We start from the raw sequence: 19,331 nt of genomic DNA on the forward strand, positions 1-19,331 counted from the left end.
CAAATATTATATCGTTCGAGTTTGGTCAAAATTGTTCTGAAGTTGGATATTTTTTCCCTTACCTGTCATCAGTTTCGAAAAGAAAACTATCTACTAGATATATATTAATGTATAAATTTACTGTTATGACAAAAGTAGGTCATATTTCTAATAATGTACTCGACTGGACTAACATGTCATACTGGATTGAAAGGTCAAAGGTACAGATAAGGCATAAGCGTGTAAGCTGGACATCTATGACAAAAAACGTTAAGATTTTAGAATTGATAAAATGAATGTACCATTGATATAAAAAGAAATATGTTAGGTTGGTATGAACTCGGGTATAATAATCAATAGACTACAATAATTAATAGACTACTGTTCATGTATTGTTTGACGACCTTGTCACTGTCGCGTTTTCTATGTCCTCTCAGCCGCTTAGCAAAGAAGCACGTTCTATATTGCTGTGTTGACAAGAAGAAAATGCAACGCAATAGATAAATGTAGAGTACAAAATAGTATTAAATGTCAAAATTATAAACCATACATGGTATGGATAAATATCTCAATTTCTAAAAAGAATGAAGTACAGGATAACCAATTTTTTGTATATCGCGATGACTGTGTTAGACAATAACTACTGTGTCTATAACACTGGATACAAAACATATGTAATTAACACAAAATATGATATAGAAAAGTGCAGGAAATATTTCTAATATAATATGATAACCTATACATCCGTCGTCATCAAGTACTACACGGGTCATACGAACGGGACAACAATGTAAACATAGAAACGTTCTTACTTCGTTCAATACAAGCATCTTTAGATCTCGCACTGTTTGACAGCAAGTGGCAGAGAAATATAAATAACAACCGAAAGGTATGTTTTCAATGTTATCCCTTACAGTCAACAAATATAACGTAAGTATGGGGCAGTGGAGCTTACCAGTAGTTGTATATGTATGACGTATGTTGTGAATTACTTGTCATTAATTTTCAAAATATAACATATTATTGTCATATAATGATATACATAGACTAATAGAAATTGTACTACATCACCAGAGCTTATTACTCCGAGCAACTGCTTACGTTCTGTAATTGGTAGAATGTTGTAAAAACTTGTTTTTGATATCATGTTGAGGTACACACGCCCCACTTAAGCCCTGGGGTGGTATTGCTTCCCCCCTCCCCAGTTGGTAAAGGTTAGGTTAGTTCCCCTTCACTTAAGTATGAAATGAGAAGTGCATGTTATTTATATATTTTTTTTAACTTAGTTTGACTTATTTTTCCTGTGAAAAGCATATACACTGAGGTCTGTTAATCCAACACTCGCTAACCACCACTTGTCTTGTGCAGATGCTTGGGCCCAGGACATAAACCCACTGGAATTGGGTAGATTTTTAGAAGTGCACTTATGCAATATAGCAATAGAAAATTAAAAAAATTGTAAATTATAATACATCAACATAATATGTGTTTTTCTTGGCAAAAATTAATAAAAAAAAAGTTGATAAAACTGATTTACTAATGAATGAAGTCGTAGTGGGTGAATGGTACGCCATGTTTGTTTTGATAAATGCTGAGGTTGAAGGAATGAAAGGATGATAAATTTGTTTATTCCAACTGAACCTAACTAGCCTAAACTAACCAACATAACCTAAGCTGTATTTAGTAATGTGGTACCTGTAATTCTAAAGATCATCCAGGTTGTCGTTGTCATGGATGTTGATGGCCTGATTAAATGCTCAATTGGACTGCAGGGAATAGAGTTGTTGCATAGCTTAAAGGAGAAGCCCTATTGTCTTTGTAACAGCACTTATTAACATCACCTGGAGTTGGAGAACACCCGGTACACACCCTGAAAATCATCGTCTAACTGACATTGACTGGACTGGACAGACGACAACATGATGTGTCAATGCTATGCTTGCAGCTTTTTTCGGTAGTATATTTGCTTTTAACAAAGTTTTTTGTTATTGATTTCCACCAAGAAAAACTTATATTACGTTGATGTATTATAATTTACAAAATTAATAATTAATTTTCTAATGCTATATTGTGGAGGTGTGCTCTTCAAAAAAATACCAGGAATTAGCCCAGGACATAAAACACCACCAATTCCTGAAATGGGTTTATGCTCTCGGCCCAAATATCTGTACAAGTGGTAGATGGTGACTGTTGGATTAAGAGACCTAGGTGTATTTTCCATAGATATCTTGCTGATTAGAGTAAATCAGATGTTCATTATTTGATATTTAGAGGTTTTGGGACACCCTAGATTTTTTTTCAGACAGTTTGAGGGACAGGATATTGATAATTTTTTTTTATTCAAGGTACCAAACATTAACTGCAACAGTCGGAGCAGTCTGGGACTGCTTGGACAGACAGTCTAGGGAACGACAACAACAGTCTGAGCATCAAACTCCTTGTCCATGTGTTCTATGCTATATTGAAAAAACAAAATTGAGGAGGATGACAATGGTGACATTTCTTCAATATATGGTATTTGCTGGTTTAAGTTATTACCACCCTAAAAAAAAAAAAAAGACATTTACATCCAAATCATTGCTTCTCAGATTTCAGAACCACTGTTATCAATAGTTTATGAGAACTTGTTGAGAAATATTTCCCAAGAAAAATAGATTTCATAGGAGGGAGCAATATTCATGTAAGTCAGTGTGATTACTGTCTGAAACCATTTACTTATCCACTGCTATCACAACTCTTGTTTTACCCTACTCAAAACCCCAAATTCTTAACAAGCTACGCAAGACTGTTTGTGTGGGGGTGGGGGGTGGAGAAATACAAAGCAACTTATTTCTAATGGAAATGAACATAGAATTAATTAAACTCAGCAAGAAAACTTGGTAAATTATGACCAAAGTATTGCTGCCAGGATGTAAACAACTTGTCATGCTCAATCACTGTGGTGGTCAGCAGAGAATCTGTCACAACATTATGCAACATTAGAGTGGCTTTCTTCCTTCCCTCCTGCGCATGACACTGATGCACAAGAAAAAGGTAAATAAATAGAGAATACACACCTTAACATAACCTGACTTGAGACCACAATGAATATCTAAGAAATATCAAAACATGAACATAGCTTTTATATATATATATATATATATATATATATATATATATATATATATATATATATATATATATATATATATATATATATATATATATATAAATATATATATATATATATATATATATATGTGACACAGCCCGAAGGGATTTCTCCCCGTCTTCTCCTTTTCTGCATGAGGGAATGGAGAGGAGGGATCGCCAATTTAATGAAGTGGCCTTGCTGTGGATGTGCTGTGTCTTGTGACACTACAACTGACCCAGGGTAGTGGACAAGATGCAGGGATAACCCATCATCTAGGAGGTACCAAGATATGAGGGACCTATGGAAGTCAGTGTAGGCCACGAGTCTTCTGCAAGAGTCCAGAGGCAATGGATTGACCTATTTATGGTGGTCCTGTAAGATGGAGAGTAGAAGAACCATCTCCCTGTTTCCCATTTCAAAACCCATCAACACCTACCACTAGCTGGAGTACCTCAAGGGGTTATACAGTCCCTGAACTGGGTCTTAAATCTCTCTTTAACTTCATTTGTATTCCTTCCACCATTTTACCAGTGACTGCTCCTACTACTGCTTTTAGCCAGTGATGCAGAAACAGTCCAAAGGGTTTTTATTGAATGAAATTTATGGGTGGCCCTGAGGACCACTGCCAGGCACTGTGGATTTCCAGTCACTGAAACCTGAGGCAGCAATAATTATTATTATGGAATGATGAACTTAGATAGGCATAGAGATGGGTTTGGTAAAAAGAATATAACATGCCAGTTTGGGGTGGTTTGATCAAATTAGAACAGATATCCTCATGGACTGTGTGGTGCTAGGAGTGAGTGTAAGGAGTAGACAAAGGAAAGGGTGGCTGGATGGGCTGAATGAAACTATAAAGGCTGATGGTTCAGTTGTTGAGCAAAGAAAAACATGTTTGAGTGACTCAATTGGAGATGATTATATAGATTACAGTATTCCTGATAGGAAAGTAATGTATAGTTTTCATGTGGCTGAAGCAGGAATGAATAAAATGGGAATGAAAGGTAATGAGGAGGATATGCCAAAAAGTGCGTGGCTGCAACCAGAATTGTCACCTTGGTCACTGAGGAATTTAAGAGAAATATGGGAGTCAAACCTGTGAATTGGAAGATGCAAGACTTGTATAGATATGCCATTGATGAATGGAGTGATGGGTGACCTCACTTTGTAGGAAATGGGTGTACAAGTTTCTAACTTTTCTAAGTTTCTAACAAGTTTTTAAAAGATTCTAACAACCAGTGATGGGCACCTTCATGAGCTGGTTCTGTGGGGATGGTACTCGGAGAGGATCATCTCCCTGACACCCATCTTCACCACCCCATCCCATCTCTACAGAATTTCATTTTCTACTGTGTTTCCACCACATTTCCACATAAATAGAGGTTACAAATGGTGATTGCTCTCCTCTTCCTCCTCCTCCTTTTACCATTGAGATATTAAAATCTCGACATTTACTAAGCTACAATCCTTGGTTACAACTATATTTGCTCCCATGTGTGGTGTATATATATATATATATATATATGTATATATATATATATATATATATATATACATATATAAATATATACATGTATATATATACATATACATATATATACTGTATACATAAACATGCATATACATGTATATATATATATATATATATATATATATATATATATATATATATATGTGTGTGTGTATATATATATATATATATATATATATATATATATACGGTATATATATATATATATATATATATATATATATATATATATATACATTATATATATAATTTTTTTTTTTTTTCCTCTCTCTCTCTCTCTCCCATAGTATTACATTAGGTTAGGTACTGAAAAGCCATGTAAGGACCAATAGGTCTGTTGATGTTTGTTAACCCATGGAACTGCATGTAATACCCCTGCTCCTTGTGCTGCTCAGTACCAGTGTGAGTGAAGTCAATTAAATGTCAGGGAATGTTTTACCAAAACAGATGGATAAGATTAGACAACATGTGAATAAAAAAAATAAAAACAAACAAGCATCATGTATTGGCCACAGTTAGTGGATATGAATGGATGAATTCGATAGCCAAAGTTAATGAGTACATGCGTGTAATTAGATATTTCTGGTTTTTAGTTTGTTAGCGACCAGTGGACTGATTGTGTTGATTAATTTGTGTGTTCCTTTGTAAACAAAATGACAGCATGATTTTGTTTTTCCTCTAAATGAAGTTATAAATAATCTTAATTAGTTTTACTGAAAACAGGTGTATCTATGATCTGACTGCAGTAATTACAGATATATTTATGGATGAATAGATAGTTATTGAAATGTGATTAAGTGACAAGATTTCCTATTTTGCAGCATGGCGTCAGAAGGAGACCTGCATCCCAACTCAAAGGTGCTTACCACAGGCCTGATAAAATGGAAAAAGTTTGTAAAAGAGAAACCAGAGTCACCTTTAAGGCAGGAACCTCCAAAAGCTAAAGTTCTTCCAGAAATACGTGGAGAAGAAGCTAAAGGCTTTTATGAACACTTGATAAAAGATAAAGACAAAGAATCGGTTCCTAATAGTTTAATGTGTAAAGTAGAGAAACATATTTATGTTGAGAATTTAGATGATGATGATGAAGATGATGATGACAGTTTTTCAAAAGAAAGTCAAACATGTATCAATAAACGGATAATCTATAAGGCTATGCAGTGTGCCCAGTCAAATGATGTGAATGGTTTGAAAAAATGTTTGGATGAGGGTGTTCCTGTAAATAGTAAGGATGACTATGGATGGTCTTTGTTGATGATAGCAGCTTGCGCAGGGGCCAGACAAGTGATTCAAGAACTTTTACTCCGAGGGGCAAAGATTTCAACTTCAGATAAAAAGGGAAATACGGCCATGTATCTCGCTGCCAAAATGAATCATCCTGATATTGTTGATACCATCATTAAATCAAGAAAGAAGAAAGAAAGTGAAGATCAGAAGGAATTACCAGTAGAAAGTGACAAAAGAAAGAAAGTTGAAAGCTTTTATTGTAATACGTGTAAAGCTGAAATTAAAGAATCAACGAGACTACAACATGAAACGTCAATTGCTCACCAGTTCAGCATGGGTCCGGGGAGCAGCGTATCCTCATTTGGGATTCCTGCCTCAAATAAAGGATACCAGCTGCTGGTAAATAGTGGCTGGGACGCTGAATCAGGTCTTGGGCCATCTGGAACGGGAACAAAGTTTCCGGTCAAAACGGTATTGAAGAGAGACAGAAAAGGCCTCGGTAAAGATGAGGAAAAACCAATTGCCCGAGTGACTCACTTTGGACCAGGGGATAAGGCAGCTGTGAAAAGAGCAGCTGATGATTCTGTTTTAAGAACTGAACGGCTCGGAACATTAAACAGGAAGAAAAAGCAAATGGAAAGGAGAAAAGAAAAAATCTTAGAAATAAACTTAAGGAGACAGTTAAATGAACCAGAATTTTAATTGATGAATGAACTGGCATAAAGTTTATTATTGTCATAAGTTCCTGTCATTTCATCAGTTTTAAGATAAAAGTAATTTTGATTAGTAAGAACATTTGTGCCTTACCATTTCTACAGGAAAGATTTTAAGTTTTATTGGAAATGTAAAGCTAGCTGAAGTACTGTACATTGCTTAATGTGTTTTCACTTTGAGGAGTTTTATTGGTACAGACAGTGTTAACTGCTGTTTTTGATGGAAAAAATATTTCTTGGACATAGAAATTTGTATGTATTTTGTTTTCAAAATGTGCATTACTGAAGTCTTGCTGGTTTAATTGCAGGTGTTTAAAAATGGATTTTGAGCCCCCAAAAATCCTGCAGTACCTGGAAGATCTGGAAGAAGTCGCTGAGGAGGTCTTGTCAGATAGACAAGAGATCATTAATCTTGACCGGAGACGTAATTCCAACAGAGAAGCGTTACGGACTCTCAGAGATATAACCTCCCTTAATGCTGGATCGAAAACATGGATCTGTATCGGAAATCAGTTTTTAAGACTCCCCAAGAAGCAAGCAGTGAGTAGCATCGAAAAAGGTACTTATTGCCGGATGTTATCCAAACAAGTCTCTACAAATCTTAATTTCAAATATTGAGAAAAGATTATAACTAAAACAATGAAATTTGATGCTATTTTGTATCTATATTTGACTATTTCTCACTCAGAGCAAAAACAAATTGATGATGAAATTAAGTCCTTAAATGATGGGTTAAAGACGAAAGTAAACCGCTTGAATGACCTGGAGAACAAGGAAGCTTACAGAGGAACCGATTTGAAGCCTCTCAATGCTGAAGAATGGAATGCCGTCAAACAAGTTCTTGGTTAACATATTGCCATAATATGTATTGTTATGTGCAAGATAAATGGGAATACATTTGTACTGGATGTACATTATATAAGTGGTTATGTGGTCAGGGTGGTAGCCTTGTACATTGTCATGACAACTTAGGATCAAACTGCATCATCTGTTAATAAGATTCATCAAAAAATTATATTGTTTCTCATTCTGGTCTCAGGATTTGAAAGTGTACATCTCTTTAGCAATCCAATTTGCCTCTATGGCCTAGAAAGGGAAGCATCCTACAATTGTATACATATAAATCTGTGTATGTGCATGTTTGTATGTTTTTGTTGATATAAACTATTTTTTTAAGAATGGTTTTTCATTAATCCATTATTTGAATCCCTCAACCCAGTGATATTCTTTGTGGCTTTAGGTTGTGGCTAATGCCACACAGTTTCTATTCAGCTTGGGAAGAATTCAAGAGAAAATGCTGGCAGTCTAATTGGGAGAAATGGCCTTGTGATTGATTAAGTCTTCCCATTTTCTCTAGCCACAACAATATATATATACATATGTATATGTATATAATTTTCTCTAGCTACAACAATGTATATATATACATATGTATATACATATAAATAAATATATATATACACACACACACCATGGTATTTTTCCTCTTGCAAGAGAGGTAACCATGTCAAAAGGCTACCTGACCCAGGGCAGTGAGTGAGGTACAAAGATGAACCGTCATCCATGAGGAGTTAAGATGACAGGGAGGAAAGGATGGTGGTTGGGAATGAAATGGGTGGGAGTCTGTACTTTCCTTTTGACTTGACAAAACCACAGGAGACGTTATGACAAAATAAGAGTAAGATCTTTTGTATCTTACATCTTCAGACAAGGTACATTTTGTTAGAGAATGTAATATAAGAAAGCTTCTACTATCATTTCATTATAATTTCTGGTTTGTTGCATGCATATCTTACAATGAAGTGAGATTTCTGCATAAATATATATATACATATAGCCCAAGGGGATTTCTTCCTGTCTTCAATGTGTCTGCACAAGAGGGGAGTTGCCGATTAAATGAGGCAGCCTTTCTGTGGATGTGCTGTGTCTTGCTGCATTACTTCTGACACAGGATGAAGGGCAAGATGCAGGGATGACCTGCCATCCATGAGGAGCCAAGATGAGAGGGAGGGTGAGGGGTTGAATGGAAGTGGGAGTGGAATTATGCCTTTTGACTTTGGCTACCTCCCTGGTAAGGGGGAAAGAGCCTTTGCTATATGTATGTATGTAAATATATATATATTATATATATATATTTTGTAGAGTATTGGTTAGTTACAGGAATTGAAGAGGTGTTTACATACTTTGTAGAAGTCTATACTGATTTACTTTAATATAATTGAAAATAGAGTGCATCAGTTTTAATGACTTTTACCCTAAAGAGGGTAATCTTTTTTGCCATGATTGGTAGTGGTAAGTTAAAATTTTGGATGTTACCTATTACATAAACTGGTTAGATTTTAGAGTAATGTATCATAACAAGAAATATGCATAACTAGCTGATTTATAAACATCTTACTAAACAGCTTGAGTTGACATCTGTATGGTGGATGACATATCAATTCTTAAATTTCCTGCTGGAAAAGAGACTTATTGAATACCCTTACTTCTCATGCATAAGAGTGGCAGGAGATGAATGAAAGGAAATAATATTACAGCAAAATATCTACTTGCTCTGAGTGTATAATCTTTAGTCCATGTTTGGACATGATCTCCACAATATTTGCAATTTATTGCAAGTAATTGTGGAGATCATGTCTGGACATGGACTGAGATCTCGGCTAAGAGGTCAATTGATCCAGCTGGTAGCTACTGCCAACTTTCTAGGTACTGCAGGGATCCTTAAAGGGACCAGAAGGCTACAAGTTTAGAAAACTAAACGAAGTGCAGAAAATCTTAAAGTTAACCTGCATGTAGATGGGCAAGAACACAATTCAGATTTTCTCAACAGAAGGAGAATGGAACAAGAACTGTTGATAACCCATGTGATAATGTGGAAAAGTTGGTACTTCATGATACCATAACAGAAGGATCCTTGCAGGCCCTGGGTACTGAAAAAACAGTCTGATGATGATTATAAAAGGTAGAGGTGCAGCAGTGAAATAGAGATGGAGAAGGGAATTGAATTGAATTGAATTTTATTCGGATACAATCATACATACAATAAGTACAATACATACAAGACTCAATATTATACACAGTATATATAATTGTACATCCGAGGATGGCACTGGGGAAGACTGGTATATGAAAGGAGATTGTTAAGTAAATATTTGCCTTCAATGGAGATAATAAATGGAATCATTATATATGGTGTGTGAGGCACACTCTAATACAGAAATGCAAGATCTTTATATGGGGTCACCATTTACATGAGAATGAAGAAGTTTGAATGTGGTATGGAACACTCTTTGAGATGCATATAATTATCTATATATTTTAATTTTTCATTTATCTATTATATATATATATATATATATATACTTTTTTTTTTGTGAGAGCAGTGGGTTTCCTGCAAGAGAGATCTAGGACAACAGATTGATTGATGGGATGTCTGATGGTAGATGTGGAGTTGATGGAGTGGTGTCACGTGTAAATGTGGGCAGAAAAGGAAATTTAGTCATGGAGGTTCTGACTTCAGATGAAAGAGATAACATATGAGAAAAAAATAAAAATGTGTTATAGAATCTATTGGAAACTTTTGTAGGTCCTATTCTGTAGAGAACATTTTGTCAATTACAATGGAAGTCAAGGGGTAGAAGGTTTTACAATTCATATTAGATACATATACCAAGGCTTTTTCCCCCTTACAAGGGAGGTAGCCAAAAAGGAAAAGGCATAAAATCATTCCCACCCATTCCATCCCTACATACACTCCACACTCCTCCACCCTCCCTCTTATCTTAGCACCTCCTGGATGACGGGTCATCCCTGCACCTTGTCCACTGCCCTGGGTCAGAAGCAGTGTCGCAAGACACAGCACATCCACAGCAAGGCCGCTTCATTAAATCGGCGACCTCCCCCTCTCCATCCCCCCATGCATAAAAGGAGAAGACAGGGAGAAATCCCTTCGGGCTGCGTCAAATTTTGCTCACACATACTACCTCACCCCCCATCCCCCCGCCCATTCCACCTCATGCATCACAACATCATCCATAACCATTCTCTATTCACCCCTGTCTTATGTCCTCTCCCATCCTTCCTCAACAGACATTCCCCTCTTCCCCAAAGCCCCCTTCACCCCATCCATCCACCTCATCCTAGGACGTCCCTTCATGTTCACTCCCTCCACATCTGCCTTCCATACCTCTTTTACTAGTCTTTCTTCACTCATTCTTTCCATGTGTCCAAACCATCCTAATACTCTTTCATCAACCCTATCTCCCAACTCCCTTTCCACCCCTGTTCTCCTCCTCACTTCCTCATTTCTCACTCTATCTAGCCTAGTAACCCCCATCATACTTCTCAGACACCTCATCTCAAACACATTCAAACTCCATCTCTCTTCCTCTCTTATGTTCCATGTTTCTGCCCCATACAGTGGTGTTGGCACAATCACTCCTTCATACAGTCTACTCTTAGCATCCATTCCCAAATGTCTATTCCTCATTACACTTTTTAATCCACCAAGGCATTTACTTGCTTCTCTCAATCTACATTCTACCTCCACCTTCACTCCACCTTTTCCTGCCACATTTGCACCCAAGTATCTAAAACTATCCACTTCCTCCAGTCGCTCTCCCTTAATGCTCACTTCCAGTCTACTGCCACTTTCACCCCTTGTACATCTCATCACCTTACTTTTACCCACATTTATCTTTAGCTTTCTTCTATCACACACTCTCCCAAACTCTGTCACCAACTTCCTCAATCCCTCCTCCGATCCTGCCACAAGCGCAGTGTCGTCCGCAAACAACAGCTGGCTCACCTCCCACTTTTCTCCATTTTCTTTAACCATCTCCAATCCCTGACCCACTACCCTTGCATTTACCTCTCGCACTACCCCATTTATGTATATGTTGGACAGCCAGGGCGACATAACGCATCCTTGACGAAGTCCCACTTTTACCTCGAACCACTCACTCTCTCCATTTCCAATCCTGACACAAGCTCTACTACCCTCATAAAAACTCTTGACAGCTAGGAGCTTTCCTCCTATCCCGTATATCCGCAAAACCTCCCACAGTGCCTTTCTATCTACTCTGTCGTAAGCCTTTTCCAGATCCATAAAAGCCTAAAAAAAACATCCTTCCCCTTTCCTATAGCTTTCTCACATATCTGTCTTACCAAAAAGATCTGATCTACACAACCTCTACCTGTCCTAAATCCACACTGTTCCTCACCAATTACTCCCTCTGTTCCTTTCCTAATCCTCTCAATCAAGATCCTCCCATAAGCCTTCCTAACTACACTTAACAAGCTAATCCCTCTGAAACTACTACATTCACACTTGTCCCCTTTTCCCTTGTAAAGTGGAACTATACAGGCACTCCTCCAGTCCTCCGGCACTCTACCCCCTCTCCAGCAAACATTGAATAACCTCACCAGCCAGTCCACCATCACCGTACCTCCTTTTTTTAGACATTCTGCATGGCATCCATCCAGACCAGGTGCCTTACCTGCTTTCATCATCTTAACAACTGCCTTCACTTCATCCTTCCTTATTTCTCCTCCATTTTCCTCACTCATCACGGTCATTTTCTTAGCATTTCCCATTGCAGCTATCTTTCCCTCCCTATCCTCCTTCACATTTAGCAACTCCCTAAAATATTCTGCCCATCTTCCCCTTACTGCCTTCTCTTCCATTATCATCTCTCCATCTGCACCTTTTACCTTTTCTTCTTTACTTGATTTGCCTCCTCTTCCTCTCTTAATTTCTTTCCAAAACATCTTATTATTACTTCCAAAAATTTCTGTCATACTCTTACCCCATTTCACATCTGCTCTCCTCTTTGCCTCCTTTACCTTTTGCTTTACTTCTCTTTTCTTTTCTTTGTACCTCTCATATGACTCCCTCGTCCTATTTTGTAACCAATCTGTGAAAGCTCGCTTCTCTCTTCTACAACCTTCTTTGTTACCTCATCCCACCATTCACTACCCTTCCTTCTATTTCCTCCTGTCCTTCTTGTTCCACACACCATCTTTGCACACTTTGTAACTCACTCCTTGAACCATCCCCATTGCTCCTCCACACCTAGCTCTACTCTATCCTTCATTCCCTCCCACTCCTCCTTCAGCTTCTTCTTGTACTCCTCCTTTTCCTTTTCATTTAAAGAGTTCACTCTAAGCACCTCCCTACCTTTTGTCCTTTTCCTTTTTCTCCATCTATCCTCCACTCTCAACTTACTTTCCACCAAAAAATGATCTGATATTCCCCCGTCCTCTCCCCTTAGCACATGTACATCCTTAACTCTTGCTATCATAATCCTATTTACCACTACATAATCCATTAACGCTCTATCTACCACCCTTCCCTCCACCACCCTCTCCCATGTGTACTTATGCTTGACTTTCTTCCGAAACACCGTATTTGCTATCATCAACTCTCTTTCTAGACACATTTCCACCATCAACTCTCCACTACGATTCTTTCCTGGAACTCCACATTTCCCAACCACTCCATCAATTGGATCATTTCCTACCCTAGCATTAAGGTCTCCCAGTACTATTACATTGACGTTCCTCCCTAATCCCTCTATGCACTCATTTAAATCTATCCAAAAAGCCTCCCTTTCTTCTACACTCTTCTCACTGCCAGGCCCATATGCACTTACAAAAACCCACATCTCCTTTCCCAGTTTCACCTTCATCCACATTATCCTTGAGGAAACCTCCTTCCACTCCACTACACGTTTACCTATCTCTTCCCTTACTAGTATAGCCACCCCTTCCCTCCCTCGCCCTCTCTTCACTCCTGATAACCTCCCACTCACCCTTCCCTTTCAACTTAGTTTCACTCAAAGCCAACAAATCCATCTTCTCACAAACAAACTACCTATCTCTTCCATTTTACTCTCATCTGTACCACATCCACGCACATTAAAAGACCCAAACCTTAGGGTGCTGGTCGGAAAACTCCCAGACCCTCTTATGCCTTTACTTTCTTTAGGAATGTCCCCTGTGGGGCTACAAGGAGAAGGATGCCTAGTCCCAATCCCCGTCCCTTTCTTCTCGCCTCTTACGATCCAAGTGGAAATACTTGGTGGCAGTATTCTTTTCCCCCACCACAGGGACGGTAGGCGAAAAAGGAAATGAATATTCAGAGAAATTGTACAGGACAGTAACAAGGGGTTGGGGGACAGCATAACGGAGGGACAGTCGTAGTATAAAAGTGTCATCATTTCTCTATGAACAGAGTTTTCCTCTATCACAGCCAAAATGATGTGTGGCTCTGGTCCGTAGGGGCGCCCCATATAGACCCTAAAGTATCAACTGCATGCTACTTTGCCACAATAACATGCAGCCAATACCCCAGACAAAGTTTCAGTTGGTATATGTGAACGTTATGGTACTATATTTGAACCGAAACATTTAGAAATGGTGAAATATAAATGTGGTGAGTGAACTATGGAGAGGTGTTGCTGATGCAAAGAGGAATTTCGGCAAGCTTCCATATAAGCTGTGTTAATATATGTGTGTGCATGTATATATATATATAATACATATATATATATATATATATATATTTATTAAACATACATATTCATTTATTCGTGTGTCTACATACACAATATATCACCAAAATATAACACGCCACAGAAAATTATACATATATATATATATATATATATATATATATATATATATATATATATATATATATATATATATATATATATATATATATATATATATAAGTATATATATACACATACATACAGTAGTACCCAAGTCAGTCGCTCAGGTACCATCACTGGAGAGCTGCGCCGAACCTGCGGGCCCAGATCGTGAGGACGATTGGTACCGAAGACAAAATGTATACTGTTCACAAAGGGATAGGTATGTATACATACTATATGTATGTATATATACACACGCACACACACAGATATATATATATATATATATATATATATATATATATATATATATATATATATGCAAAGTAGACCACTTGGAAAAGAAAACTAACGAAGCAGAGCGCTTTCGTATTTGTAGTCCTGAATTTATTGATGAAGAAATCAGAAATGTTTTTAACATTGGGCTAGAATTAAAATACCCTAAGCAATTCCTTGATATTGCTTACAATTTTGCAAGGAAATCATTTTTAACTCCTCAGCCTAAATCACCTTTCAATTATCATAATGTTTTAATTTTACCATTTCAAGAAAAATTTTTAAGTATCACAGAATTATTAAAAAGGTTTAACGTAAAGGTAGTTTTTAAACATGATAGTACAGTAAAACATAAACTTATCAACAATAGTATTGAAATCAAAAAAGGATGCATTTATAAAATTCCTTGCAAAATGTGTAATCAATTTTACATAGGTCAAACTGCCAAACCCTTAAACATTAGAATTGAACAACACAAGAAAAATGTCAGGGATGGCAATAATTCTAGTGGTATATTCAAGCATATTGAATTAAATAATCATCCAGTTGATTGGGGTAATGCCCAGGCAATCTATTATACCAACAACATAATAGCAAGAAATTTAATAGAGTGCAGTTTGATTCATACCACTAGTAATCAAAATACCAACCTACATAAAGGCTTGTACAAACTTGATAATTTCATTTGTCAAGAAATTAGTAAGATAATATCATGTAAAATGTAATCCAACAAATTGACTTAATGTCACCCTATATAAGTAGTAGAAACAGTGACCCTTGGCGACTGTGACCATCGTAAGATAATTGACAATGACCTTTCGCTCTCTTTGGCGACTGTGACCTGATGTCGCCCGACCATCGTAAGATAATTGACAATGACCTTCAGCTCCCCTTGGCGACTGTGACCTAATGTCGCCCGACCATCGTAAGATAATTGACAATGACCTTCCGCTCTCTAGGGGGTAATTGGTCGGTATGCTTATTCAAAACTGTCCTAGTCCCCTTTGTATCATGTATATAATGTCTATGTATTCCTATCACTATGTACTTGTTGCACTGAAGATGTAATATACGAAAGCGCTCTGCTTCGTTAGTTTCTTTTTCCAAGTGGTCTACTTTGCATAAGTGAACACACGTACCCGTGTTCTTATTAGCATATATATATATATATTTGTGCGTGTGTGTGTGTGTGTGAAAGTGTATAAAAGAGGGCACTAGTTTGTTCTAGGTTTGTTCCTTGGCAGTTTCGCACAAGAAAACGCGGAACTGGTCTGGAGTAATACTAACAGGAAAAAAAAAAAAAAAAAGAGAATACCACGATTTTTTTTAAACAACGTGGCAGCCCGAGTCAGTACACTTGGCAGCCATCCGAACACCGGCGTCCCTTCCCTCCCTTCTTGTCTACATGTTGCTCTTTCAATTATAAATGTACCAAAATCTGAAGCATTGAAACAGGTCTAACCATACAGAATTTACATAACCGGAGGAGAATTGGAAGGTTAGTTGTAAAGTGTACTGACTTGGGCTACCTCACTTTTTTTTTTTTATCAAAACATCATGTTTGTACATTTCGTTATAAGATAAAGTGTGTTTGTTTTTTCTGATGGGGGATCTTTTCCCTCTGTTATGTCGGTGAAGTTCGCATACGAGCTGAATATATATATATATATATATATATATATATATATATATATATATATATATATATATATACAGAGAGTGGAAGGCAGTGAAATACGTTGGAGTAGGTACATGCCTTTGACTTGGCTATCTCCTTTATAAGGAGGAAAATCTCTTGATATATATATATATACATATATATATATATATATATATATATATATATATATATACAGTATATGACTAATTTTCTTTCATGTATTTTCACTGAATCTAAATGCCCGGTAAGGGGCATCCTCAACCTTTGATATGTATTCTCGTGTTTCCCAATTTATATTAATTCGATGAGCTATTTATACTGTTCATTTATATTTATTCGTTTTATTTCTTCTCAGTTTGTTAAGTTACATGTTGTTGTTTTTTATCGTAGTTTTCTCTTTTATAGTCCAGTTTGTCCTTTTGTTGTTTTCTTGTTTATCAACAGTGCAAAAGACAAACAATTCAGTCTTCTGTAATATGCTGCTATTTTATGTTCTTTGTGTGTACCTATCTGTATTTACCTAATCGTAGTATAGAGGAAAGGAACAACGCTCGTGGGGACCTGTATTTACCTAGTTGTAGTTGCATTTTACGGGAAGGGGAGCTATGCTCGTGGTATCCCGTCTTCATATCTTATTATATCTAAACTGTTTTTAAATTCATGTATTGTTTTTGCACACACCACTTTCTCATCTAACTTGTTCCAAATGTCTATTACTCTGTGGGGAAAGCTGTTCTTTTTCAGGTCTCTTCTATAACTGTCTTGATTTTCTTTCCGTCCTCTTGTATTTCTACAATCCCATTTTATTAGATCCTCTCTATCAATAGTTTCTATGCCTTTCATGATTCTATAAATAGTTATCAAGTCTCCTCTCTCTCTTCTTTGCTCTAATGTCTGTAGCTCAAGTTTTGCTAGTCTCTCTTCATATGATAGTTCTGAGAGTGTTGGTGCCAATTTTGTAATTGCTCTTTGTATTCTTTCAAGTTTTGTTATACAGGTTGACATTCAAAAATCCGGCAACCATAAATCCGGAACCTTCAGAAATCTGGGACAGATTTCGGGAGCGCATTTTCATATTTCCCGCGTTGGTGCGCCACTGTTTTCTGGAGCTGCTGGTTCATGGTTCCACCTGTTAACAAGTAATCCAGCTCATTTTTCTCATTATTCTCCTCATTATAGCATTTATTTGTTGTATAGCCACAATATGGAATCAACAAAGAAGAAAGGTGGCATAAAACGCAAACATCATGCATTATCAATCGCAGAGAAAGTGGAAATATAAAAAAAAAAAATTAGTAACAATGTGTCTGTGCGAACAATTTGTGAAACTTACGACATTGTGTAAAAAGCCAATCTGCTTCTTCGGAGGATTGGTTTTATATGTTTTATTAAAATTGAATTAAAATTCTGTATAACTATCTTTACTGTATTCTATTTAGTTCGTGAATAATAAAATTTCATTTGCTTTTCACTTGGTGTTTATTTTTTCCATTAAAGGACTGTACAGGTGGTAATTTTCTTTAGATATATACGGGGTACACCATACAAAATTATAAACTTAAAAAATCCGGCATTTTCAAAAATCCGGCAGTCCTCAGGTCCCGAGGTTGCCGGATTTTTGAATGTCAACCTGTATATCTTTTTGTACTTGGTGACCACGTTGTCGCTGCATATTCCAATCTTGGTCTTATCAAAGTGGCTAGTATTTTCTTCACCATTTCTTCGTCCAGGTATGTAAATGCCACTTTGATTGTTCTTATTAAATTATAAGTTTCTCCAAAAATCTTGTTTATATGTTTCTCAGGGGACATATTATTCATAATAATGACTCCCAGGTCCTTCTCATTTTCTATTTTTTATTTCTTCTCCCAATTTATATGATCCCACTATTCTTTTTTTGCTTCTTCCAAATTCCATTATACTACACTTCTTAGTATTGAATTCCATCTCCCACTTCCTACTCCATTCCCATACTTTATTGAGATCACTCTGTAGCGACTCACAATCTTCTTCAGTGTTCACTTTTTTCAACAATTTCGCATCATCCGCAAAGAAGCTCATATAACTTTAAATTCCTTTATCCATATCATTAATATGCATAGCAAACATTATTGGGGCCAGAACTGTTCCTTGTGGAACACCACTTATCACTTCATCCCAATTAGAATGTTTGTCTCTTATCACCACTCTCATTTTTCTTTCATGCAAGAAGTCTTCCATCCACTTCGGCAGTTTGTCCTGTATTCCTCCTGCATTTTCTAATTTCTTATCAAAAGCTTTTTTCAGGTCTAGAAATGCACAATCAGCCCATCCATTTCTTTCTTGTATCATATCTATTAGCCTTGAATAGAAACACATTAAGTTTGTGACGCATGATCATCCTTGTCTAAATCCAAATTGCCTTGGATTTAGTATGTTTTTTTTCCAAATGCCTTACCCATCTAATTTTGATAATTCACAAATTTTAGCTATCGTACTTGTAAGAGAGACCGGTCTATAGTTAGTAGGGCCTTCCTTGTTTCCCCCTTTATATATTGGTACTATATTTGTTATTTTCCAATATTCTGGAACTTTTCCTTCTTTCAATGAACTGTTTATTAGACTATGTATTTTGTCTGTTAGTTCATTCCTGCATTCTCTCAAAATCCAGTTTGCCATTTCATCTGGTTCATGCGATTTTCTGACATCGAGATTACTCAAGTGTTTCCTTATTTCATTCCTTGATATTTCTATCTCTTTCATAGGGGGGACTTTCTCCTCCCATTCGATATCTCTAGGTTGTATGTTCTCCCTTGTAAACACTGATTTAAAATGCTTGTTCATAATTTCTGCCGTTTCTATTTTCTCTGTGTATTCAACTCCTCCTTGTCGTAGTTTATCTAATTCTTGTTTGTTTTTCAGTTTGTTGTTTACAAATCTGTGAAATAGTTTTGGTTGATCTTTACGTTTTTCTATGACTTTTTTTTCGTATTTTCTATTTTCTTCTCTGCACACTTGTACATAATGATTTCTATAACTAGTATACATTTTCCATTTTTCAGGTAGGGCCTATTTTGTTTTTTTTCCATTTTATTCAAGTTGTATCCCTTTTGCCTTTTAACTCCCTACATCTTTTGTTGTACCAGCACTTTACATATGCTTTTTCTTGCTTTTG

General features: G+C 36.6%; 1 protein-coding gene across 9 annotated transcripts; it reads left to right on the forward strand.

The window, feature by feature from the left end:
* The first annotated feature begins 441 nt into the window (after positions 1-441).
* On the forward strand, positions 442-7,762 carry LOC143037505 (p53 and DNA damage-regulated protein 1-like). Of its 9 annotated transcripts, none has more exons than XM_076205851.1 (4): positions 511-868; positions 5,465-5,501; positions 6,892-7,142; positions 7,272-7,762. In XM_076205851.1, exons 3-4 carry the CDS (start codon positions 6,902-6,904, stop codon positions 7,430-7,432), a joined length of 402 nt encoding a protein of 133 aa, XP_076061966.1. In that variant the 5' UTR covers positions 511-868; positions 5,465-5,501; positions 6,892-6,901; the 3' UTR covers positions 7,433-7,762. The 9 variants fall into 9 exon arrangements, with proteins under 9 accessions (XP_076061960.1, XP_076061966.1, XP_076061965.1 ...); XM_076205848.1 differs by lacking the exon at positions 511-868 and adding an exon at positions 1,900-1,933; XM_076205850.1 differs by lacking the exon at positions 5,465-5,501 and having other exon boundaries at positions 538-868.
* The last annotated feature ends 11,569 nt before the right edge of the window (positions 7,763-19,331 follow it).

Source organism: Oratosquilla oratoria, chromosome 22 (genome assembly GCF_046742065.1).
Source record: "Oratosquilla oratoria isolate Oo_2021 chromosome 22, ASM4674206v1, whole genome shotgun sequence".
NCBI lineage: Eukaryota > Metazoa > Arthropoda > Malacostraca > Stomatopoda > Squillidae > Oratosquilla > Oratosquilla oratoria.